Source organism: Centroberyx gerrardi, chromosome 2 (assembly GCF_048128805.1).
Source record: "Centroberyx gerrardi isolate f3 chromosome 2, fCenGer3.hap1.cur.20231027, whole genome shotgun sequence".
Classification (NCBI taxonomy): Eukaryota; Metazoa; Chordata; class Actinopteri; order Beryciformes; family Berycidae; genus Centroberyx; species Centroberyx gerrardi.
The window spans coordinates 27611975-27639271 of NC_135998.1; the positions used below are offsets into that span (position 1 = coordinate 27611975).

Below are 27297 nucleotides of genomic sequence, written 5' to 3' on the forward strand. Positions count from 1 at the left end.
TCGGGGGTAATGGATCCGGGGATGAAACAGTCATGAGCAGTGCCACCGCTAATCTGTATTGTCCTGTGGGATAATAAGTGGGCTTTAATGCTGTTTGAGAGGCAGTAGATCTGCTCGCATTGCCCTGTGGGTAGAAGGCAAAGGCCTACTTTGTGCTTCTGCCTTGGTTAAATAGTATCGCAGTAAAATGAAAGGCTGACAGGAAAAAAAAGTGCAAACGACAACCAGAGACTGTGTATTTTTCATAGTATTTCTATTGAACTGTTAGGAGTATACAGTACATAGAAAACAGTGACATGTTACAATACGTCCACATCTGTAAATGGTTTGAACACTTTGCGAAATGTTAAGAAACCATTTATAGACGTGCCTGAAAGTGTTACATATAAAACATTGCACTAGTTAGACGCATCACTTACTGAAGTAGAAAGTACACAATGTGTTAAAAGTCAATATCTATACAGGTGGGCTTTTCCCCGGAGTGGAAACATCCGTATCATACAATGTCAATCTTATCAACACGGCAGAAAAATAAAATACAGTACACAAAAGAGATATTTTTTGTTCCATGGCACTATGTGCACATTTATCAGAAGGAAACTTCTGATCGATATTTACAAAGAAAAGTGTCAATTAGTTAGTCACATATACTATACATTGTTATATCGGAAGATTCAATATGATCCAAACTTGTGCTTAAGAACATTAAGATAATTCAAATTGACGTCGCTATACAGGTAGAATTTTAAGAGGACAATATATGAAATCCACAGGTAATATAAAATGGGACAGTACATATTTTACTAATCTGTATTGACCTTTGATAAAATCCCAATGTTTTTTGCTTTAGAATAAGAGTTTTTAAGTGTCTTGGATGCTGAATCTTTAAAGTGGACAGTGCAATACAACGTTACTAGAGGCTTCTATAGTCTTCATCTGGGTGGGTTCCTCTAACATGTAGCAAGACGTGTTTTAAAATCCCATTTATAATACAGTAGTCCTAGTATAGACTATACACTAGAATCAGTGCTAGCTTATTTCCCTGTATGCATATCACTGTGGTTCGTGACAGATCTCGAATACACCAACCTCATAACCAGACAGAATAAATAACATAACACAACAACTTCATCGCCAGCTAAAACAAACCCTCAGTATCTACTTTACAGTGGCCTTATTCTAGTATGTTAACCTGTATATTAACCTATGGAAAAGGAGTGTAAGTACGCAATAACGCTGTATAGTTCCTTCATGAAAATCTCTCTAATACATAATGTGCTTAAGTATACGAACGCAATTGTTTGTAATTAAACTGTGTTGTTAGATATACTATCTATTAGGGGAATTTACGCTAAATACTTGCACAGTATTGTTGTGTCCTCCAATACTTTTCCACAGGTTAACACAGAAGGCCTTTGTAAAACATCTGACATGGCAGTATTGTTCTCTGATTGGTTTTCAGCCGTAAAGACAATGGAATGTCATACAGAAGACAGGAATGTCATGAGGCATTAAGCGTCAGTCCGGTGCTTCATTCTCCCTTCGTTTTTAACTGTGCTGAACTGTGTTCCCTCTTTTTTTGTTACTTAACAAATAAAGCCCGATAAGAGCGGATGTCGAACATCACCCATGCTATATTTAAAAACAAAATAAAATGCAAAAGAACACACATTAAAAACAAATAAGTGCAGAGGATGGATCCCTTTTCTTACAAAACATCGATATTGCACCAAAGCAGCATATTTGGACAAGCATTCTGCGTTATATTCAGAACAGTTTAGCTTTTTGAGTCTTTTAGTGGGATAGAGGATTTAGATCGGGACGGTGGATGACAGTGATATACATAAATACAATATAAAAATACATATGGAAAATCTGTTGTTTGGCTGTGCGAGGCCTAGTGTCAGGCATGAGCTGGACGGTAGGAGCTGTAATAAAGGGAGAGGACAACGGGTTAAAATGGAGTTAAAGAGTTCACCGTCGGTGTGGAAACCTCTAGAAGGTCTGATCGTCGTTGCAGGACTCGGTGGCGTGTCCGAAGGCCTCGCAGATGTCGCAGTAGGGCCTCTGGTCGGCCGGGTTGCCGTGGTAGGTGGAGTGGGGCACCGAGTCGGGGCTCTGGGCCTGGGTGGGACAGTCCTCCGTGTCGTGGAGGTCGAAGCAGTCGCAGATGTCGCAGAACAGGCGCGGAGGGGGGGGCTTCTTCTCCCGCTTCGACACGCCCTCGTCCAGCCTGGACCACGAGAGGGGAGGGAGAAGAGAGGAATAACGGGTGTCAGTCTGCTCAGTGCAATAGAGATGTCATCATTACAATTATGGGTGTCTGTGTGTCTCACCCGTCTGTCCCGTCGTTGCCGTTGAACTCAGCCAGAGCCATCTTCTTCAGCTTGATCTTCAGCTCCTCGTTCTTCCGCTGCAGGTCCACAATCACACTGTTCAGAAAGTTGATCTGCGGGAGACGACCGGACAACGGTCGCATAAACTCAAAATTAAAACTGGATTCTTGCACAGAAGCAAATCGTCCAAATCACTGTACAATCCACTATGGAGATATTCTGTATTATGCATTCTGCCCCTTCCGCTCTAAAGCCGCTAGATGCAGTTTATCAATACATTTCATACTCACCATTGTGAAATAATGAGTTGGTCTTCTTTAAGAACAAGAAGGGATTTGCACTGCATTATATTCATCTATAAAACTCTACTTTCAAATCTCCCACAACGTCTTTCCCCTCTGCTTGCTTTTAAATCCATTAACTACAGCACCAGATCACAGGACTGGTTCGATTAAGATACTGCACCCATGAATACAGAACTTGGCAAGGCTGGGTCCCATTACTATGCACCTTATAAACTGAATGATTTGCAAAGGGCTTTGAAGTGAGACTTTGTTGTTCCCCTGAGTGTTTTTAAAGCATTAATTTCTGGCATATTCTTGTTTCAATATAGACTGATTTTGAAGCTTTTATCTCTAACAACCTTGATTCATGTGATTGTCTCTTACAGTCTATCTCTGTTGTTCGAATGTTTTTGTGACTGAACTTGTCTGTCATTTTTGTAAAATACATGTTTTCTTGTCCTTTCTTGAAAAAGAGATTTTGATCTAAATCAGACTACCTGATTAAATAAAGGATTCAATCCATGAACCAAATCGCACTGATGTGAAGGTTTACATGGCGCAAATGAGAACATGATCAAGTTTGATATAGACATGAGATGCATTTGGATAAGCCGTACCTGTCCCTCAGCAAACTCCTTCTCTTCTCTCAGCCGGTCCAGAGCCGCGTCACCTGCAGAAGCGAAAGTGAAAACCAGAAAACAGGCTGAAACTCAAATATCTCTTTACCAGAACAGCGCGGACGCTCTGATCAAACCTCGGGTAATGCATCATTCGTGGAGTTGTGAAGAATCGCAGCTCATCTCCTCACCTGCGGACGGAGCTTCTCTGTCTTCTCCCTCTGAGGCCTGCGTTCCCATGAGCCTCTGCTCTAGGCTGTGAACGCGGCTCTGCAGCTGGGCTTTGTCTCTCTCCAGGGTCTCCACGGCAGACTGCAGGGTCTTGGCCACGGCGTTTTCTCCTCGCAGCACTGCAATCTACGGGGACGAAGCAGCAATAACCATCAAACAGATAAGTCCCTCGCACGGTTCAGTTTACATAAGATCAAAGTGGTGTTCTTAAGAAACAGGAAGACAGAGTGAAAGTGTGTGTGTGTGTGTGTGTGTGTTGTACCTCATTCCTCAGAGTTTCCAGCTCCTGGTCCTTGTCTGAGATTAAGGCTCCAGTGGATTTCTGGAAGTTTATTTCCCCCTCTGAATCTCTGTAGAAAGAGTGAGAGAATAATTTGATGCAGAAGTCCGCACTAAACCCCACTCTGGGACTGACAGAAACAGATCACTACTCTATAGGTGTGTGAGTGTGTGTATATGTGTGTGTGTGTGAGAGAGACAGAAAGAGAGAGAAAAGGAGCTTGCAAAAATAGACTTCAGTAGGTTTGGAGAAACTAGACTGCTCCCAAACTGCACTGAAGTCAAACTTGAGATAAATGCTGCACAGAAACAGCTGGGAAGGAACCCCAAATAATGAAGAACAAGGCTGTTTATCAAAGGTGAAATTCTAGGAGAGAAGGAGGGCTTTAGCGCCCACTTGGATTTTCTCATTTCATCTGTGCCAAGTCAACTCTAAATTTTATATGATACTTATGAAGATTTCCTTGGAAACAATATATAATATGGCACATACAGGTCCTGTGATTGTAGTCATCCAAGTCCAACTTGTTCCTGAATCGAACCAATGTTTATGGAGTTATAAAATCCAGCTTCTGTGAATAATTTGCTGTATTTACTTATGCATAAGTAAATAATAAAATGGCCAGAAACTTAAGTGCTTTGTTGATTCAACATAAATTTACTGCTTTAACAAATCAGACAGGTACAATATGACTTTGCTCGCAGCTAATATTACACAAGCAAAAATCAGCTTAGTTGTGGCTCAATGGATCAACAGTACTGTGGATCTTAATTCCATTATCAATTATAAAGGGCAATGGCTGAGCTTTCACATCTTTTTCTGAACCAATCTTATCAGATGACATACCTACAATACCTCAGTTAGACCCATCTTGATACATGTTATTGGATGTGAAGCAGGTAGTTGTGTTGAATCACAGCTCCTGTCTGTCTGCCTGTCTCTTCATCTTCTCTTCACCTGAGCAGGGAGGCACGCTCTCCCTCCGCAGCTGTTATTTCTGCTCTAATTGTCCATCACCTCTTAATTTCCCTCTGGCCAACACAACCGTCCTGTCAGCTCCTCTTCATAACCCTCTCTCTTCGCTTCTGTCTCTCCGAGCTTCTATCACAAATCTGTGATCCCTAACTGTCATCTTGCCTCATCTATCTATCATTGATCTATCATTTCACCAGTCGTTCAACATTCACTCTCCGCCTCCACCGCTGCTCTGGCATTAGCAGTGTTAGTGGTGGGATATTTTAAGGAGGGCTTAATCCTTTGATTACAGACCAGTCAGACTACACAAAGACTGAGTGTCCATTCTAATTGGCAGAAAATACAAGTGCAGACTTAAAATGGGCTTAAAAAAGGCGTTACAACAACAAAATGTAAAACTGTAGAAACTAAAGCCATATTTTTATTAAGCAAACTAATGGTTAGCATTAACTAGTATCAAACATATCTAGATACACAAGAGAGACATACATCTAAATGTCCTATCAGATGTCCAAAATTCTCAGAGGAAACACTGTTGTCCTTCAGATATGGCAAACTGTTTTTGTGATAAGCATTAATTAACATATAACATTGTAAATGTACATGGCAAATAAATTTGAGACCGACTGTAGTTTCTGGGGAATCTATCATCATTAATTACATGATAATGCCACATCCACATGGATTTCTAAAAAGGCACCAATATCCAATTTGTATACCTTGTGCCAGTAAAAGTCACATTAAAGTAAATCTGCAATGGAGTGCAAAAGCTGTGGCTTCCAGCACTAAATCATCAATCACAACATCAGAGCACATTAAAGGTCCATATTCTGCACTTTCCAGTGTTTTATTTTATGTCTTGAGGTCCATTAAAAGCTGTTTGTGTGGTGTCATGTACCAAAAACACTCTCAATCCATTTTTACACGACAAGAACAGGCTGTTTCTGTCGTTGTGTCTTTAAGGCTCATTAATATTAACGACCCTCTGTTCTGATTGGCTAACCGCTTCAAGAGTAAAACGTGAGACACCGCAGCCCGGCAGCTACAGGTAGGGAAAACTCTCTGGTAAAAAACAATGACAACCGCTCAACCGCTTTGAAAAAAACACTTTTGTTAGTCTATTATTTCTTACAAAAATGATAATGAGCGAACCTTTGTGACGCCACAAAGTTACGGAAGTCCAAACGGCTCATTTAGAGGCTCGCTTTTCTAATATGAATTGTGTGGATTTAGTTGCCGAACGTGCGTTTTAATACTTTCACCATGTTTAGATAGCACATCCAACTCCTTTATAATCACAGAGGCAAGGGGAATCCTGTTTTACATGATATGGGACCTTTAAAAGATCCAAAACAGTTGAGATAATAGAAACAGTGCATTTGGCAATGGCAGGATAATTCTGTGTAAAGATTGCATTGCTCATTGCTTGAGCATATAGGGCGCATTAATATAAGAAAGAATTTCAGTATTTGTCTTTCCTAGTTTCTTACCTGTTTCTCATGTCTGGCTGTTGGCTGTTACGGTCCACGTTGCGCTGAGACACAAACATACAATTATAGAGGCATTTAAAAACAGGCTAAAACCGTCTCAGCTTTAAGAGTTCAGCAGGTGGTCAATCCTCACTATGCCAAAACCTATTAATCAAAACAGGGTTTCTGGCTCAACAAACCATGATCTATTACAGGATGAAAGAAACATTGTTCCCATAATATGAATTTTTTATGAGATTTTAGGAAAGGTCAGTCAGTACCTCCTCAAGATGCTGAGACTTCTGCGAGGCCAGCTTCAGCTCCTCACTGAGTGGAGGAAGGAGAAAGGAGTAATGACATACTGTACTGCACTGAATGTACATTCAATTCTCTGTGATATCAATGTAACACATTCTCAGACTGAGAGCAAGTCTGCTCATCTGTTTAACTCTGATGTGGTGCCAGATGTTAACTGTCTGTTCACATCTGTTAAACACACACACACACACACACACACACACTTCAAGCTGAAACACTGAGGTCAGGATCCACAGAATGCTTGCTGTGGTGCTAATGCAGCTGCACCTGCTCAGATTTTTTGTGCATTTAACTTGGTCAGATTATATTCTGAAGTACGCATGTCAGGGTAATGTGCAAAAATGATGGGGGTTTTGACAAAACCCCCCAAATTAGGTAATAGAAACAGTAATTTTTTATATATGCATCTCTTTCTCCAAATGTTCCAGTGCCTTTTAAAGTTTCACATTTCATGCACATAAACATATTGCTGTAGAAATATTGCATCAAAGCAAACCAAGCCTATGGGAAAATGCATTGGCTTAGCAGTATATAATTTATTCTAGTCATTTATTTAAGTAAATAAGAAATTCAATTAAAGTCACGGGAAATAACAGTTTGGACTACAAACATCTTGAGTTGATTCTAACTTAATAGTAAATCTGTGTAGTTATCTCATCTTTGCTACTGCTATACCCACTGAAATAGCTTGGCTTTGCAATCTACAGACTAGTTCCCATCATTCAAAAAGCCATCTGTCTATCTATCTATCCCTGCTGCTCATGTAGCCTACTGTGCCATCTTATTTTAAACATCTTAAAGGATTTGACAACTGTAAAACCCAGGGTGGTTTACTCACTTCACAGTGCTAAGATCCAGTGGTGATATAGTACGTCTACTCCCCTGAATGCAAGATGCTATGATAGTAAGTCTGGTAATTTATGAATATGGATATTTTTGGATCGTGAAACCAAATGCTTTGCTAGAGAAATCCAGTTTAGCTCCATTCGGGTCATTCTTAGGATTTGTGTCATAGGGAGAACTCTGAAGCTGCGTGTGACAAATAGCCCAGTCTGAGCACCATCTGGGTGAAGAATTCAGCTGCCTGCTGTATAATTACATTCACCATGCCTCTGTAGCATCATCCCCTCAAATAGGGCAGGGAGGAGGCTGATTTAAAGGGGTATGCCGCCGAATTGCAGTGTACAAATATGTTTTCGTTTATACAGTTCAAATCTGTATAAATGAAAATTCCCTGCTGTTACTTTCTGTGAGGGTGAACAAGAAACTGATTTAGATGGATATTAAAAATTATTTTCTAATATAACAAGAGATGTAGTGGAGGGTAAACCAACTTGAACTCAGTTGCTCCACTATTTAGTTACATTTCCAAGCTAATCCAAAATTGTACAATGTAGATGAATGTATATTATAGCAAGTATCTTTTTATTCATGCAGTACATCGCTAACTGCAAAAGCCAAATGCAATTTCAGCAAATGGCTAAGATGGGTCACAATCATAATATAAAAAACACACTGAAAGACCATGGTCTCACTTCTCATCTAGGCTTTTTTATTGTCTCCAATAGATAAACAAATCTGCACTTCACACAGCACTAACAAATGCAAACACAAAAACACTCAGCTGTTCTCTCAGATGCCACAAAGCCACATTGACTCCACACAAACAAACACACACAAGCAGAGTCAAATAGAGACACACACACAGTCACACACACACACACACACTCTGAGGTCATAGTGAGAGTAGTGGCCATGTTGGAGCCAGGCGGTCCTAGGAGGAGAGACGGAGGGATTACATAACGCTCCCAGCAGGAGGCTGAGGAAGGACGCGCCTCAGATAGGATGGAGGAACACATTGTCAGGACGGGACGGGGAGGGGGGGGGGGAAATATAACCAAGCTACGTCTGTCATCATCAGACAGCCAAGGCATTTAACACCCTTATCTATATAGATTCATTTCTTATTGACATAGAAAAACAGACAAATGACAATCTAAACTGAGAGGATAATGGGCTATTCTGGAGGAAGATGAAATTGCTTTTTACTGTATGTAGTTACAAGCTATAGCTAACAGAAATGTGATGGCATCTCCATCTCCCGCTAGTCCTCCTTCAGGATGCTACATACTGATGACTACAATTCAGCCAATTATATCCATCTGGAGCTCTGACATCACCGCTCAGGGCCCTGATGACTCAGGGGAGGTGTGGCAGAATGACTGCTTAAAACACACACACACAAACACACACACACACTACATACCTCCACACGTGCACACAGAGAGGCACACATCCAGCTACACACCAGTCTATAAATAGACCTCCACATCAGGCTGGAAGATCCACCACAACCACAACAAAGCGAGGTAAAAAGCATGCGGTAAAAAGATGGAATATTTTTTACCCTGTACAAAAAACTGGTAATAAAGATAAGAATATGTTGCTTTTTATGATGCATCTGTTTTCTCTGTTGGTTTCCCATGAACCATCTCTAGAAACCACTTAAACACACCAAATCTAATGAACTGGCTGGCTGGCGTCACATTTGAAGGAGACACAAACGAGGAGAAAACACACTGGTTATCGTGAGCACTTACATTTCCTTGCAGAGAATTCCAATACGTTGGTTTTCCGAGCTGCTCCGCTCCTTAGAGAGACTGAGCTCTTCCTGGTATTTGGAGTTCTGCTGGTTCAGAGCCTTGAGCTGCAGAAGTCACAGAGACGGAGGAAAGGAAAGGGAGACAGAAAAAATACTGAAAAAAGAACAACAAAGCCCCTCACTGGAGGATGAATTGCTCTCTTCATGCTCCTCTTAATGCTTTGTCACATACATTAAGCATTCCTGCAGTTAGACTGATGTGGTTTACAGAAATAGATGCATCCTCATTTAACAGTCTCACACAGTCTCTGGAGGCTGTTTACCAAAGAAGACACTACAAGTATTTTTTATAGTTAACAACAGTATTTATCTTTCCATACACCACAAACAGAGTCAATCAACATCACATTCCCACATCTCATTTAAGACTTTTGCATCTTCCAAAAAGCTAGAGTTAGAACACAGATTATATTTAAAACAGATAATACCTTGAGACCCCATTCATAGGTTAAAATTAATATAAACCATATACCAGAGACATAACAGTTTCTTCTAGTGTATGAATACCTGGGGCAAACTTTTTTATTCTTCATTTTTCAAGTTTTACATTCTGTAGCTAAAACTCTTGCGTAATAGAGTCTGACTGTTCAAACTGCGTCTCAGACACGTGAAGTGCTGTGATCTCACCAGTTTTAAAATAGCACTGGTCAATAATTAATTTAAAAGACTAACAACAAGTATGGTTTCCGAATCAATGCCTTCACTGCGGCTGGCATCGGATAAAAATGAAATGAAATCCCTATGCATGACAAGCCAAACTGCAAGCCATCTGCAGTATGTTTCTCTTGCACATTAACACATTGTCAACGGTGTTATCCACACTGTTTCTGCCGCCTTCCATGTGAGTTTCTGATCAAAGTTGCTGCCTCTAACGTCAATATTTATGTGCATCTCAGAAGCAAGAACTAGTCTACAGAACACACACACACACGCACAGAGTTATCTGTACTGTCTGAGGTTGCTGTCAGTGCCAATCTGAGACTTCAGCGCTTGTTTATGGTACATGCCTGAATTAGGCATGACAACAGACTACAGTACACAATCCTATATAAAGTCCATCAACACCCACAATAGCACACTGATCGTATCAGCTCCACATTTACAAGAGCTCATTAGAGCAAGTGGAACAGCAGAGAGACTACACATAAACAAAGTGAATGCCTATGCCTGCTAACCGCCTCTTTCTACTCACACCGACAGTAAAATGTTGTCGTGGTGGAGAACTGCACAAAACATGTTTTCCTATCATGTGGATTCTTTCAAGTGTGGAACTTCAATAGAGTTGTCAGGTAAACCCAGTGGTATAAATATCAGGTTGAGTTTAATTCAGTAAAGGCACGTGTGGATCTCTATAGGAAAGGGATATTGAGGACAAAACATTAACCCTACCTGGTAGCGAGGGGAGTAGATGCTGCTGGAGTAGCCCTGATGCAGAGCAGCTATGTCCATACCTACAGAGCTGGCCCCAAGCTCACCACTGCCGCTTCTCACCCTCTGCTAAAGACAGCAGTGTTGTTGCTATCCCGCCACTCTCCCTCTACCTATAACATACACAGACTAGCACCAGCTAGGCATCAATAAACCATCAGCTCTCATCCCCCGTCGTGCACGCCTGAGAGGGAGAAAACGAGAGCGTGTCGCCTGAGCGCCCTCCCTCCCTCGCTCTCACACTCGCATTAAAGAGGCAAAGCACTGCCATTATGTAAGCCCTCATAAGCTCCTCCCACACTCACCCCCACCGTCTGCTGTTCACAATTTTGCTTCCTCTCCCTCCGACACCATACACGCTCCTCCAAAAGGTTCATTCATGGTCCCTAATCACAGATAGAGGCATCAGCTGCTATCTACTTGTCAACATTGCTATGCTTTACATTACAAGTGTACGACAAAACCGGCTGTCACTCATACCGTAGACTCCGATACTGTAATAATGATGCGCTGCAACATTGTGTTGTGGCATCTGTACACACATGTTCCAACAGAGGTCTGACAGCACGAGACAGGAGAAGCAGATCTTGGGTCAAACGTCCATTCACTAAAGCAATATTCTGCCCAACCAGGCATCACCCTCCCCCCCACCCACCCACCCACACACACACACACACACACACACACACACACACACACACACACACACACACACACACACACACACACACACACTACAGCTCACTCTGACATGTGCAGGATTACATCACAGCCTATGGGACCATGGATGCGCCAGGGAGAAAAGGGGGCAGACATAACAGCATCCCTGCACATCAAACGCTCTACAATGTGTGCCTTTGCGTCCATAAGTGTGTTTTTTACTCCACAGAGATAGAACTGCTGCTATCCAAGACTTTGTTAATGGTGATGTTATATTGATCCTTTTGGCGTCCTCTATGCATGTGCATCTTAAATATATTGAATTGTCATTCACTCCAACCTTTATGTATGTCATCCTTTGTCCCCGGACAGTTCAGTTGTGCCAATGAACACTCCTGCCTGTCTGTCAGAAATGAGTTAGCTTTATTTGTAAACTTAATTTGTAATGCCATATATATACACTCACCGAGCACTTTATTAGGAACACCATACTAATACTGGGTAGGTATCAGCTTTCAGCTCGATGTCAACCGGCTACCAAAGTGACATCCGCCTCAAGGTTCGATGTGTTGTGCATTCTGAAATGCTTTTCTGCTCACCACGGTTGTAAAGAGGTTATCTGAGTTACTGAAGCCTTTCTGTCAGCCTTTCAGTCAACCAGTCTGGTCATTCTCCTCTGACCTCTCTCATCAACAAGGCATTTCCGTCCGCAGAACTGCCGCTCACTGGATGTTTTTTGTTTTTCGCACCGTTCTGTGTAAACTCTAGAGACTGTTGTGTGTGAAAATCCCAGGAGATCAGCAGTTTCAGAAATACTCAACGGCACCAACAACCACGCCACGGTCAAAGTCACTGAGATCACATTTTTCCCCATTCTGATGTTTGATGTGAACATTAACTGAAGCTGCTGACCTGTATCTGCATGATCTTATGCATTGCACTGCTGCCACATGATTGGCTGATAGGATAATTGCATGAATAAGCAGGTGTACAGGTGTTCCTAATAAAGTGCTCGGTGAGTGATATATATAAATATATATATATATATATATATATATATATATATGTATGCCACTGTGACTGTGACAGTGCCCAAAAAACATTTTTTCTTGGAGGAAGAGGAATATTTTCTGTTAATTCTGATAACACTGTTATAACAGCTTGTAGGATTTACGCATCCAGATGTTGTACTACCTTGACGTACTGCAAGGGGCATCATTTCTAGGTGTAACTTAGAGCACTTTCTACATTGGAACTCGCCTTAAGACTAGGCAGAAAATTAAAGGATATTTCTGGTTATTTTCAACCTGGGCCTTATTTTCCTAGTTTTTGCTATCATGACGATTGATTGTGTTGAAGATTTCATCACTTAATTACAGTTGAATCCAAAAAACACTTAAAACACTTCCTTTCAACACAATAAAGCTCACACTGCAATGGGACCTTCCTACATCCAATGTCTGATTATCCAGTGCCTGAAACTTGTGTACACTGCGGTGTTAGATATGTTTTGTTAACTAGCATGAGCTCATTAGCAAGTAGACTGTTGATGCTCCGTTTATCGTTTGTTCTGTAAATACAAACTTGCTGACTGCTGTGAAAAGACGTCACGTCAATCTCCTAGTGGTAATTATAAGTGGAATATGTGGGACTTTTTGGTAGACTGTGATATCTCCCACCCGGCATTACAACTTTTGGAAGTGTGTCAACACAAGCAGTGAAAAATAGCTGTTGGCGGTCCAAGGTATGAAATCACAATTATCACTTATATTCACAGAACGGCAACAAGCAAAGTAAACAAGGAAGTGTTTGAGCAACGTTAGAAGTAGTAAATGGACTATTAGGCCCTATAACTGAAATATTGTGATAGATCGTAGCAAATTATTATTGTTTATATTAAGATTTATTTTCAGGCATTTTATGCTTTATTGGACAGAGATAGTGAGAGAGACAGGAAGGTATGGGAAAGAGAGAGAGGTAGGACATGCAGCAAATGACCGCGGCCACCGGGGCGCCCCAGATCGTAGCAAATTAAAGACATATGTAACTGTGTTATCTAAAAATCTGTTGAAATTCAAAGAAATTCCTCTTTAAATCATTACAGAAGCACAGCAGGAGAGTACTGTCGCGGTACTGACATGCGGTGTGAGAAAATGGTTAATGGAATGACAAAAATAGTACCAAACACAAAGCAGTCAGTAGAGGGAGGTAAAGCCTGAGGCTGATAGTGTGTGTCCCTCTACATTCTGTGTGTGTGTGTGTGTGTGTGCGTGCACTTATGGTCTGTCTCTATCTCCACTCTAATCTCCTATCCATTTCAACTGCTGTCATGAGACTGACCATCTGGAGCATACAGGCAGCTGGGGTCAGTATGTCCACACAATGGAGAGATGGAGGTAGGGTGGTTATGAGGGGGGGCGAGAGAGAGAGAGAGAGAGACAGAGAGACAGAGAGAGAGAGAGAGAGCAATAGAGAAATACACATATTATTGCGCAGACATTTAGAAAGGGGGCACTAGAGAGCACCAGATTGAATGAATTGAACATTTAGAAGAACAGTTTGGATTAAGTAGGAAATGATAAAAGGACCAAGGTACAGATAACAGTGAGGTTGGCTGAAAAGGACGCAAGAGGGTGAGAGGGAAGAGAGAGAGAGAGAAAAAGAGTGATGGCCCACAGCGTTTCATGCATGGCTGATTCAATGTGATGACCAGTGCTTGCACCGTCACACGCAGTCAATGTGGGAATCCTGATGTGAATATGAAATAAAAAGCCTGCAGGCCTGAGAAGCTTATCTTATGCATGTGCACATGCACATCCACTCACAGGGGTGCAAACACACATAAATACACATGCACACATACATACATACAAACATACACACACAACTTTACATAAGAAACATAGATAAAATGCCTGAACCGCCACTGCCATACAAACTAGAAGACCAAGGACTAAAATGGAACTTAATAAAAGGCTGATATTTGCATACGAATGACAACACGGTGACATCAGAGACAGTGGGATTCACAGTCTTCTATTGCAGCTACATGTCACCCCATACATTTCCATTTAGCTCCTGCTTACCTGAGTCTCCAGTGCCCTCTTCTCATTGGTCAGTTGCTCAAGTGACTGGTCTGTCCTCTCTGACTTCTCAGCAGCCTGAAAAACATAATGGATCATCAATAATAATAACTACTTTTAGCTTCACATCACCCTATAGTGGCCATTGCAAATTCTGAACCAAGTCTTTTTTATTTATTTAACTTTCATTTAACCAGATAGTCCCATTAAGATTTCAAATCTCTTTGCAAGGGATACCTGACTAGGAAAGCAATATCAAGACAATCCAAAAAGTTGCACATCAACAACATACAACAATGTACAAAAGCAAAAAACAATCAAACTCACACAGAAGTTAAGACCGAAGTCAAAATTTATAAAAATATAAACGGCTAAGAAAAGGAAAGACAGCTCCTCAAGATTCTTCAGCTATTTCACTTTTACATCCATTTGTAATGAATTCCATGAAGAGAGAGCAGAATACATGAAAGCTGTTTTGCCTGATTTTCTTCTGACCTTAGGGCAAAAGCCCCCACCCCCCGTCCCACCCCCCAGCTCCACTGCCTCTTTTCCCACTTCAGAAGTCCACTTCACAGTGGACTTACACTGGGCCCAAAGCACGCAGATTCATATAACAGACACTGAGAGAAGAAATGTCCCTCATTACTTAAACTTTGGAAGAATGTGCCTGAGGAAATACTTGTTGTTGGTAATGTTACTTTTAAATTGTCAACACACTTGCCATAATTTTATCCTTTTATATTACTTTGATTAATGGCTGATTCTGTAAATAACTTTGTTCATACCTTGCGAGTATTGCAAGCAACCATGTGAGAAATATACTTTTATATATTATATTAAACTCAAACAGGAGAGGGTAATGTGTGCATGTGTGTGTTCGTAATGTATTAACAGTGTTACACTAGCCTGAAGCCATAGTCAGCTTTAGAGTAGGAGTGCTTCAACAGGTCTGAATGAACGCACCCTGGAAGTGAAGATTATTTAAGGAAGGGAAAGATTACTTAAGGGTCCTTTGTTTTCAAACAAAATTTTATTTGTTTGTGAAATTTTCACATCTATGGCTAAAATAAACTTTCTAGAATGCCACCAATAATTGGTTGAAATCTGCTGACAGCCAGAAGCAGTTTAAGCTTGTCGAGTGGGTCTATCTTGGTGGGAGTCTGCAAATGCCAAAAAGCTGATTCATCAGCTACGGCATTCACAGACAGTTAGCTGTAGAGAGAGCCAGAAGTCTGACTCAATTCACAGACTGCAGAACAAGAAACATCCCCTCTCAGGCTCTTTTGTGTGCAGTGTACGCACGGCAATAAGGAGACCGATTAAATGAGGTTAAGGCGGATGGTATCATTGTGTGGCTTTTGTATGTTTCAGTGACTGTGTTTTTAATTAAGTCTTGTGTTGTACCAAAATCATGCTCTACTACATTCACTGAAAACTGCACACAAGAATGACTACACATGTAAACCTACCTGTGTCAGCTGGTCTTGGAGCTCTTTCTCTGTGCGATGGCTCTCCTCTTTCTGGGTTTGGTGGTCTTTATTCACCTGCTCCACACTCTTCTCTAGCTCTGACAGAAAACAAGGGGACAACATCAACTAACATGACTTAATCAGCACTTCTCCCAATGTAAGGGTGACTATAGGCCGTCATGACAAATAACAAAAAATGCATTTCGAATGTGCATAAAATAAGTCTCATGTGTTTACCTTGCATGGTCTTTGCTGTTCTTCTGCTCTCGTCCTCGGCTATGTCAAACTTTTGTCTCTGAAACGATGAAACGGCAGCTTCACTGCAAGCTAAACACGTGCATAGTAACATTCTTCCACCTGGAGCTAGCCAGGGAAAGATGACTATGTCCAGAAAACATGCGAGTTTTTGCGCATAAAACGCTGCCTCTCTCGACGGGGTCGCTTTCATGATGCCCGAGAGCAAACACTTTGACGTAAACATGGGAAAGGAATGCCTGGGCCACTCTACAGTTACAAGCATTATCCTCTTTTGAATGTCACATAACTGTCTCTGTACTGCAGAAACAATACATTATCAGATATTTCGATACTACACGCAATACTGAAGCAATAACTAATTTGTGTTAATGTGTGTGTGCATGTGTGTGTTTATGGGATTATTCATGATTATTATGTAGTGAATTTCTTGCCTTCTTATATCCTGTGTGTGTGTGTGTGTGTGTGTGTGTGTGCGTGTGTGTGTGTTCTCACCAGGCTAGTTAGCTGCTGTTCTAGAGAGCTCTTATCTTGCTGCACAGACTGAAGCTCTTTCTGTTTGCTCTCCAGGTCGACACTCAGCTCACTGATCTGTATGGGACATATAGAGCATACAGTAGGGGACAGGGAGACACATGCACACGTACATCCGAGCAGAGCTATACATTATGCATTATGGTGGTAGTTTAAACAAACCACACATATCAAGGACATTGTCCTAGTTACAATAATGGCTGAAAGGAGGGCTGTAAATAGAACTTGCTACAATCGTGCCATCATGGCATAAATTATATGACCATGACGCCGATGAGTAATGCATTTTACAAGCTAGCGTTATTGTGCAGTTGTGGTTCAGTACTGGCTCAGCAGAACATCAGTGTTGGAAAAATTTTCACTGTCTGTGATACCCTCCACCAACCTTTTTCTCCTGAGACTGTGCCTGGGCCTTGAGGTTGCCGAGCTGCTGCTGGGACAGAGACACGGCGTCCTCTGTCTGCTGGGACGCCCGGAGCCTGAGCTGGAGGTCCGCTACCTCCCTCTCCAACTCCATGATCCTGGAGCGCTCAGACACCGTGGCCACCTGCAGGCACGATGCAGAAAGGAAGCATGAGGGCAAGGCAGAGGGAGACGGACAGAGAGAAGAGAATAACAGACAGTAGAGCTGCAAATAAATATTTACAACTGCTTTAACCTGCTTGGAGTACGAGATGGGTGGGATTCACCAATAAAAAGACACAAGCAAAAAATTGGATGTCACTCACAAAGACTGCGAGTTTAAATTAACGAATTTGATAAAGAAACTGTTTCCTACTAATATGATACCCTAACATATTTAACAGCAAAGGGACACAATTTTATGCAGACAGAAACAGAAAAGTGCATTCATTATCAAACTGAATAATCTACACTGCATAGAGAATTAAAGAATCAAATAAATAGACATTCAGTGATGCCCTCGGTTTCTTGCCAAGCATTTTATTGACACATCAGGGTGGACCCTAATCATAGAAGGTATACTAAGTTTACTTTTTTTTTTCTTGTGAATGTTTAAACATTTTGGCATCCAAACCTGATGTCAAACTCCACCCATCTGGTACCCAGGAAGGCTAAAACAAACCATACTTTTTTTTTTAGACACTCTTGATCCCTGAGAAGGAAATTCAACTCTTTACCTGTCCCACTCCATAGGGAGACCAGAGCACAGGTTCAGCCACCAAAAAGAGAACCAGGTGCAACTAGGGGTCCAGTGACTTTCTCAAGAACACTTGTGCATGGCAGACACTTGACCTCACGGGAGTTCAAACCTTGGTCCTTCTGGTTAAAGGACAACCGTTTAGGCCACACTGCTGCAATTACAATTTGGTCCGAGTCTGATAAACAGATCAAATCTAATTTCACCAGAGGTTTGTTGTAGTGGAGGTTATTTCTTTACTGCCCTCTCCATTCAAGTGGAGCAATATTGGGGTGTTCAAGGCTTGCTAAATCTGTGAATTCTCTAATTTTAATATCCCTATGTCAAGGCTAATAATAGACTAGGCCATTAGGGGAGCAACTTGTGGTTCATCTGACAACTTGCATACTATATTGTGATGCCTTCAATATATGCTGCACATCATTACCATTTTTAAACCTACTGGGGAAAAGCGCATCACCCAGTCCTACTGTGGGACCGGGGCAGATTTCCAGCATTACCCTAGTGTCCTCTAAATCCCTCTGGAGTTTTTCAGCTTTGGTCTTTTCAAAGAGCAGGCTCTGCTCAAGCTCCTTTATGTGGGCATGCTCCAGTCTGGTCTGCGTCTGTTAGTAAGAGAGAGCAAGAGGAAGAGAAGGAGAACATACACCAATGCAACACTGACATGCCAGCTTTGTGCCACAGACAGAAAGAAGACAACAAGACGACTTAAAAGAGAAGACCGGTAAGTAAGAAAACACTGATGAGTCCCAGTGTTTCAATTGTATCAAAGGGTCGTGAACAATGGACTAGTGATGAGAATTGAGTCCAATAACAAACTTAATCCAAATCAGACTGATTCTTAAATAATTTGCTCAGTCTGTTCTGAAGACTCTCACTGAAGACTGACACCTGTTTGCTTCTATTCCAGTGTCCAGGGAGAGGCATAGATGTAAGTCTTCAGACATCGATTTCTCCAAAGAGTGAAGAGGATGCAGACAATACAGGCAAGAGAGCAAGATGAAAGCATGTGAAAAGACTCAAGGCAAGGCAGACACAAAGAGCTTTCGAGGACAGGCGAAAAGATGAAGTGAGAATGGGAATGCAAGCGCTGCAAATGGGTAGAAATGCGGGACAGGAAGATTATATGAATTAAGCACGAATGAATAATAGTAGTAAACGAGCAGGAAGAGAGACGAGTGTCCGAACAAGACATAGTGATTTAATGATTCAAAGAATGCAGGAAAAACAAACAGCTTGGCGAGAATGAGTGATTAAATCAGCAGTTCTTATCATTTAAAAGGAAATGCTCAGAGGTAATGCTAATCAGTGGCCAGTTATTTAGCATTTAGAGTCGTTTCATTTGGTATTAAACAACATTAGAACAGAGAGCAACAATAGTTGGGAATTAAAGTTAAACTGAAATAAATCCAAACTGAGGTTAAGTCATGTACACTAAGACTTGAGGTCGACCGATTTATGAGTTCGGCTGATTAAAGCTTGAATACATAATCAGTAGTAAGTGGATGTGAGCGCTGATTATGTGCTATGGCATTGAAAATCTATTCACTGGCACTGTTCGCTGGAGCTGTCTCTCAATAATATTTTTGTTTTTAGTGGGCTTAATCAGCGTAATCTTAATCTTATTTTGGGGTAAAAACAAATCGGTAAAGTACAATAAATTCAATGACTATATTCATCTAATTTGTCAAGCATTCACACAAAAATATTATATAAACAACTTGCTTGATAATTGTTTTAATTCCATTTAGACGTGGCTTGACAGTGTGCCGCTATATCTTATTCTATTTAATTCCAGAGGAGTATATTTAACATTTCATTCAGAGTAAACATAAACTCACAATTGTATTTTTTATTTAAAAAAGCTGATAAAGTATTATCAATTTTATTGTACTCAAAAAATCTGTAGCGGCCTTGAAAAACCCATAATCGGTCAACCTCTGCCTAACTCAGTTTTGAGAGAGAGACAGAGAGAGAGATAGAGAGATAGAGATAGAGATAGAGAGAGAGAGAGAAAGAGAGAGAGAGAGAGAGAGAGAGAGAGAGAGAGAGAGACTATTGGTTACCTCAAGGTCTCCTTTGGTGATGCATGCCTCTTCTACACGAAACTGTAGATCCTCCACTTTCCTGTCAAATGGGGATAGTAATATTCTGTCAATTTCGCCTCTATGAAAATAACAGTATCTGTACATATCTGATGGTGGCGCAGAGAAATGTGTTTTAAACCTAGTGTACCCATGTTAGTTGTAGTCCATTGTAGTTTAATGGTGTGACTGTACCGTGTTCAGACTGCAGGCTCACCCACACCACTCACCTCTTCTCCTCCTCCAGCTGGTTGAGCAGCTCTACCTTGTCTCGATCTGCTGCCTCCACCAGGGCTCGCAGCTGATCCAGCTTGGCCTCCATCTCCACCGCATACTAACACACACATAATACAATTCCATATGACATTAACATACATTCATAATATCATTATTATAATATTACAATTAATAAGTTCATATTTTAGTAGTAGTAGTTGCAGCAGAATTCATATAATTTGATATTAAACAGACTGACAGAGAACTTGAGCTGAGAATGAAATATACATAAATATATAATGCAGTCTAAAAGGAAAGATTCAAATTTAATTAATCTTGGATTGAAGTTTTCAGCTGTTCCACAAAGTGGAACAGGCATGGGTGTACCAATGAAGCCACTAATTAAAAGTCCTACTTTTCACATGATTATTACAGTGTGGTTCTACCTGCAACAGGCTGGGGACACTTTTACAATGACTTCCACTGTATTCTAATAATGCACTTTGTAGAAAACCTGACATTTATAGCATGATGACCTACTGACTCAGAGATAATATTTGCCAGGGCATAAATATTTCAAAGATGTAGCTCTAGCCTACCTCAGATATACCCTAAAACACAGTACACTGATATACTGTTGAAAGAAAGTAGTTTCACAAGTGAAAATTAGAGTTTGATTCTGTAGCTATAGCCATGTTTAGCCAAATAACAAAGTAGATAGACAGAATCTTTGAAATTGGCAAAGTGATTCTTCAAGCAATTCTTAGGATTGTGGTAGACATAAGCAATAAAAGACAAGGGTGAAAGTATCATGAATTGACAACTGCTTGATAATAGTTTTAGCATTATAAACAATTATTTATTTATCAAATAAATGGGGTACAAAATGTAAGTGAAATTCTTGCTAAACTGCATGTTTATGATTTAGTCATAATTGTTAGCCTTAATAAGCGCCATAATTGTTAGCCTCTTGTTTGACAGCAGCTGGCACACTGATGTGTACACGTATCGGACCTGATCCTGTCCCTTCCTCAGCAGGGCCAGCTCCTGCTGCACCTCTCCTGCGTGGCTAGTTGCCTTTGCGACCTCGCATCGCTCCAGGTCCCTCTCGGCCAGCAGCTGCTCAATGTGCTGCTGCTTCTCCTTCAGAGCCTCCTGCAGCGCCGTGGTGCCAGAAATCTTACGGGCGTACCGAGAGGACGTCTCTGTCAGCTGGACGGAGACAGACGCATTCACGTTTTACATTTCATGCATTTGGCTGATGCTGTTTTCCAGGAGCAACAAGAGATTTTTTAGAGTGCAAGTAGAGCGTTGCGTGCGTCTTACCAGTCCCGCTCGGCTGGGCTTGCCGCTGACAGAGGAGGTGACAGAGCTGAGCGAGCTTATGGAGGAGGCGCTGGGGCTCCTCTTGAGGGTAGACCTCCTCCGTGAGCTCTTACCCTTGGTAGGGGTGGTGCAGGGGAAGCCGATGCGTGTCACCTTGTGGACTGGAGCAAACAGGCCATACCTGGGCAAGCACTGAAAATATCTGAGAAGAAAAAGAAGAGGAGTTGCACCGTACAGCCAGGCACCGACCGAAACCACAACAGAACTGATATCTGCTGGTTTGGGAGGTTTTTCCGTAATAGTAATTACAGAATTGTCACAGGTTGCTACTTGACTTTATACATCTCAGTTCACGCTACCTGGTTCCTGCAACAGCTCCATCATTCTTGCCGAGCGGTTCGTCCAGTTCCACTCCACACCACTCTCCTTTGGCAAAGTCCGTCTCACCCAGAAACCGTACTACTCCTGCCTTGGTACCCCCCACCTACACACAAAGACACAAACCAGCAGAGACACAATGTTGAGAAAAAATTATAGTAAAACAGCATAATTGTTAAGCCTGGCTGAATTAGTAAATTGCTGCTCAAAAGCCAACTGTTAATCTTGGGTTCAAATACTGAGCGTCTCACCAGCACACGGTCTCCCAGCCTCAGCTCTCTTCTGTTCTTCTTGACCGAGTCTGTCTCTGAAAGGTTAGACACCGACTCGCTGGCGGTGAGCGTTCGGTTAAGTGTGCCACTTGTCTTTATGCCAGTGCCCTGAACTGAACCAAGAATACAATGTTTAGTGTGCTTACATGATGTAACAAAACAAGTACAAATCTTTGTTCATCTGCATTTTCACTAATAATTTTGCTTTACGTTACCGGTTGAGGTAGTGCCAGCAGGTGCAGGCTCGCTTGTTGCAGAGGCTGCTTGTGCTGGGCTGGCCTGCCCCCCGTTCGCCTCCTTCTCTGGAAGTGCAGTCCTGGATAGTTTTGAAGGCCGCGTGAATATCCCCCTCCCATCCTCACACTGGAAGTACCTGAACCCTGCCACCGACCCGTCGTTCTTCCCAATAGGCTCATCCAGCACAATGCCTGCCCACTGCCCGGGGGCAAACTGCGTGCCCCCAACAAACTGCACATACCCAGGCTTGTTGCCATTGACCCAGACCCTTTCGCCTAGCTGAAAGTCCCCAGCGCCATCCTGGGTTGGGGAGGTCCCGCCGCCAGGGGGCTTCTCTGGAGGAACCGGCTTTGGAGTACCTGAAATAGATTAAATAGATTCCTAGATGTTCCTATAAAATAAACTAGAATAGGTGAATGAACTAGGTCTACCTTAAGAATAAGGAGATACATACAGTCATCATTTGGACTGTCTAGATCAATCTCCCCCAACAAGTCTAGGCTCCATTAAGGATTTTGTACCCTCCCATCTAGATGCAGAATTCAAAAAGTGGTCTGACTACAGATTCTCCAACTTGTCCTGTGACAGAAGTCTGAAGTCATTTGAACAACTAAAAAACAAATTTCACCTCCCCAGGACTGATTTTTTTATTTACAGATGGAGACTTGAAATGGGTTTATTAATGCAATGAGTGAGAACTTTTATTATTTCTTTCACAATAATTACTGACCCCTTCAGTGTCTACAAGAATTTATTGTCAGATGCTCTCTCATACCCTCCCTTTTTATTTTATTTTATTTGTTTCTCTGTACTATATGAAGGCATGTTGATGAATGTGATAACACTGTTGCTACACTGTAAAAGTCTATATTGTACATGATATTACAACTGACAATAACAAGTAAAAACAAATACAGATAATCAAAGGTAACATGCCGCAAAGTATGACCACAAACCCATGCAACAGGAAATCACATTATGGTACAATAGAGGTGAAAAAGGAAGTCATCTTAAATAGAAAAAGCAGTATTTTCCTTTAAGTTTCCTGTTTAGGACTGTCTGTGGTTTATTGTGTGTGATAGGATTAGGCTGATTTGAATGTGATCATTACTCATTACATTCTGACATAACATTATGAAAGCTAAAATAATAGAGAATTACTCATCATGTCCTCCACGGTTACTGAACCTCATCTATTATTTGAATAATTTCTTGTGGTTCTCACCAGAGGAGGGGGATGTCCTCGTTGGCACCCCAGCTGGGCGGCTTATTTTGCTGGGAGGTTTGAGTCCACTAGGCTTCCCTGTACTCATGGCTCCTTGTCTGTCCAGGGGTGGGGAGCTGCGGGGCGTCTGGCCTGATCAAGGTGGGGGACTCGGCCTTCCCCACCATCCAACAATGCCCCAACTTGACGGAATAGAGCTGGAAAACCAAACAAAAATGTACACCGAATCAATTAAATAGGAAAAAACTACAGTCATCCTATAATAAAATGTTATATATAAATGTTTACTTTATAAAGTGTTTCTCTTTAATAACTACACATCTGTTAGAATAATCCATTTGTATGAATGCATCTGCATGGAATTAGAGTTGTCACATTACCAAAATTTTGACTTCTGTAAAAATACCAGTCCACGTACGACATAAATAATACAACTAAAAAAGTAATGAAATAAACTCAGAAAAACACAACATAGTAGAAATGCAACGAACCAACAAATAGAAATACCACCAAAGAAAACAACCATTTGGCATACTTTGAAAAGAGGGAACTGAAAATACAAAAAGTATTGCACCATAAGGTTTACTTTGTCACAAAGCTAGCTTGCGATGCTAATGTAACAAAGCAACACATTCATCAAAACTAAGCATATAACCGACATAAAGTATCTCACCTACTCATTTTAAAAAGCTATACAACTGGACACTTTCTAATGAAATATTTTGATGTGCATTCATTTGCAGAAGCAAATTGCAGAAATTTGAACCTGAAATGCTTATATTTATTCATGGAATCAAAAACATTGTTGTATATCGGTAGCAACTTCATGGTACCAATACCAGTATGAACACTGAAAACAACAGCCAGACAGAGCAACAACAATGCAGATTGCTTACTCACAAACACTACTCACACAACACAGAGAGGACACTGTGTACCAACACAAAGCAACAAGTAGAATTGCACTATACAACAAAAACACAGGACAAATTGGGCTCTGTATATGCATGTTATTGAGAAATTATTCCACATAAAAACCCTACCTAAATGCCTTTATGGAGGCCATAGTTGAGTGGAGTTTCAAAGACCTCTGTCTACTACTACCTATCAATAGGCAAAAAGTCACATATGATAATAATAATAATAATTTAAAACAAAAGAATTTGCAACCTATTACATCTGTGTCTGGGCATCTGGGAATGTGTATTCTCTCCCCTCTTTCACTCCATGTACACCACTGACTGTACATGCTGTCACTTGTCCATTACACTGCCATGTTTAAGGACAAAACCACCCGAGCGAGCCTAATGAGGAGTCCACACATAGGAGAAGGCTGGACCGTCTCACATCATAGGGCGCCAACAACAACCTGGGGATAAACTAGCTCAAAACTGTGGGGATGAAGACTGAGCTCTGAAGGAATCCACCTGCTCATCACCCACTGGAAGTCAGTGGCTCAACTGTGAACTTGAACTCTGAGTGAGCTGAATCATTCATGCTCCTAGTTTCCACTGTTACCAACACCCTCAAATGGGAGGAAAACACTTCCTGCTTAGAAGTCCAACAAAGTCAGTTCCTGCTGCTGCAAGCTCAATGTCTCACAGCAATTTTACAGGTCAACAATCAAAAGCATCTTCACAGACTGGTTCTCTTCTTCCTCCTACTATTCCAAGGACACGCTTAAATGTGTTGCCCGCACTGCTGTCAAATGCCATTACCAAGCTATTTATTATTACTCAAGACTGTTAGCACACTCATAAATGTCTGCATGTCTTTACATACTACACTACTTTTCTGTCTCTGGAATTCATCTCTTTGTTTCATAACGCTCATAACTTTTTAATGAATTTCATCCTATTCAGTGCTGTATAACCACCCCACTGTACACTGAGTGTCATGTATGGTTTACCACCTGTTGTATGTCTTGCACTGTCCCCTTGTAATGAATGTGAGGTCTTGCTGACTTTGTACCATGGGTGCCAGTATGTACAGTTTTACCCGTAACTGTAATGCCATACAGACAAATTCCTGCGGATTTATTGTACTTGTCTAATAAAGTGATTCTGATTGTGGCCTGCTACTTAATATAGAAGTGTGACTGTAATAACAGGTTGTCAGAGTTGTGTAATGTGTTCCAGTTCGTATTTTATTTGACAGCTGACAATGCACAAGTTTTTTTTAAGAAGAATGGCACAATGTCTGGAGCGCTGCCTGGGTTGAAAGAATGAGTAAAATAGTTGGAAGGTGCTCATTGGATGGGGCTCTGATGAGAAAAACATGAGGAAGGAAAACCAAGTCACTCTTCCTCTATTAATTAAAAATGCCTTTATCAGGGTGGCATACCAACAAGGAAATCTAAAAACATATTAGCCACACTTTAGCGTTTGGGATGAGTACCTTCATCATGGCTAATTTGTTATTAGATTTCCTTGTTGGTGTGCCACCCTAATAAAGACAGCTTTATTTTTTATTTTTTTGATAGAGGAAGAGTGCCTTGGTTTTTCCTACGTTTTTCTTTTGTTGTTAACATTACACGCGCTATAGCGTAATGATTACACAATAGCAGAATAATAACGGTAATGTCTCAGACTCTCAGACTGATCCAATGCAATGACCAGGTAAAATGAGATGGCTTGTCAGCTGTGTAGCTCAACGCTCCTCCCCCCGCCCAGCCAGCGCTGCCAGACCAAAACAACATGCACACCTACAGCTGTCAAAAATTGATGTCGTGCAGCCAGGGTCTGATAGCATCACAGACTAGTGTTCATTTGTCTCTAGCATTTGTGCTTTCCGATATTATCACAGATACGTGCATTGCTTTACATGACAAACAGATGATTCTGGCTCATGTTGTTTCTGTTTGGGCTCATTCTACTTGCTGCAATAAGGGCATCTCTGTAAAGGTGTAACTCATCCACAACACTCCTTTTCCCTCAACATACTGTAACTTTCATTTCACGGTGCTTACATTGATCGAACATGTCATTTGGTGGTGATTTACAATGCTTTCCAAGTGTTTAAGCCTCCCTCATGCCATATTTTGTTCCAGGTACTAGCCAGGGCCCCAGTCTGTAGCTCCCAGTCCCTGCTGGAATTCGCTCCTCGCTGCGAAAGCTAGCTAGCTAGAGATTAGCGAGATAGCATAACTGAGGTTAACGTTAGGCAACTAGCGAGCTACTCACAGAATATAAAAAGAAAATAAAAGCAGACGAGCATAAGAAAAGTTACTGTGATGGCTTACTTGGTCTTTCTGATGAAACGGGTTTCTGTTACGGACGCCGTAAATAAATGCAGCGTACCTTGTACCGCTAGGTTTAACGTTAATATCAAACCGCTCTTCCCTGCCCAGCCCAGCCTGACAGACCCTGACGTCACCTTGGAAACTTGTGCTGCCTTCGTGTGCTCATCGTAAACTGCGAAGTCGTATATAAGATTTGTCGCGCACTGAAGCGGTTTGTTTTTTGGTGGCTGTTCTTTTATGTTAGAAATCAGGCGACACAGAGCTGGTCTGTCCTGCAACGCCAGAATGAAGAGCAGAATCTGCACATCAGATAGTGATGGTTAATTGATTTATTAAATAAAAATAGTGACAATTAAGATTCAAACTAAGAGTGAAAATTGAAACATGCAAGAATAATAATTATGTAGACTCAATGACAAACAACAACATAGAATAATAAATTGCATCGCTTTCACATCACTTGACTCGACTTCCATGCGTTCCGTCCCTTAAAGCTGGCATCTCAGTAATTCATGTATCACAGAAATTTATCATTTTCCCATACTGTGTTGTGTGTTT

The 27297-nt window shown here is 41.4% G+C and overlaps 1 protein-coding gene across 2 annotated transcripts; it reads right to left on the minus strand.

Annotated features, from left to right (window-relative positions):
• Positions 1–269: 269 nt before the first annotated feature.
• clip1b (CAP-GLY domain containing linker protein 1b) lies at positions 270–26816 on the minus strand. 2 transcript variants are annotated; one of them, XM_071898441.2, is made up of 23 exons: positions 26740–26816; positions 23499–23695; positions 22252–22632; positions 22016–22149; positions 21746–21870; positions 21387–21588; positions 21075–21272; positions 20075–20178; positions 19827–19887; positions 18261–18365; positions 16987–17148; positions 16563–16658; positions 16050–16107; positions 15813–15910; positions 14347–14421; positions 9111–9217; positions 6474–6519; positions 6214–6257; positions 3731–3818; positions 3429–3594; positions 3238–3290; positions 2337–2449; positions 270–2233 (listed from the first exon to the last, which is right to left on the minus strand). In XM_071898441.2, the coding sequence occupies exons 2-23, from the start codon at positions 23584–23586 to the stop codon at positions 1996–1998; spliced, it is 2742 nt and encodes a 913-aa protein (XP_071754542.2). In that variant the 5' UTR covers positions 23587–23695; positions 26740–26816; the 3' UTR covers positions 270–1995. The 2 variants fall into 2 exon arrangements, with proteins under 2 accessions (XP_071754542.2, XP_078145016.1); XM_078288890.1 differs by lacking the exon at positions 18261–18365.
• Between the last annotated feature and the right edge of the window lie 481 nt (positions 26817–27297).

Excerpts from the sequence above, each read along its gene's own strand:
- clip1b (XM_071898441.2), bottom strand. The coding sequence starts at position 23,586 with ATGAGTACAGGGAAGCCTAGTGGACTCAAACCTCCCAGCAAAATAAGC. Across the intron at positions 22,633-23,498 it reads GAGGACATCCCCCTCCTCTG|GTACTCCAAAGCCGGTTCCT; the intron begins GTGAGAACCACA and ends AATCTATTTCAG. Across the intron at positions 2,450-3,237 it reads AGGAGTTTGCTGAGGGACAG|ATCAACTTTCTGAACAGTGT; the intron begins GTACGGCTTATC and ends CGTCTCCCGCAG.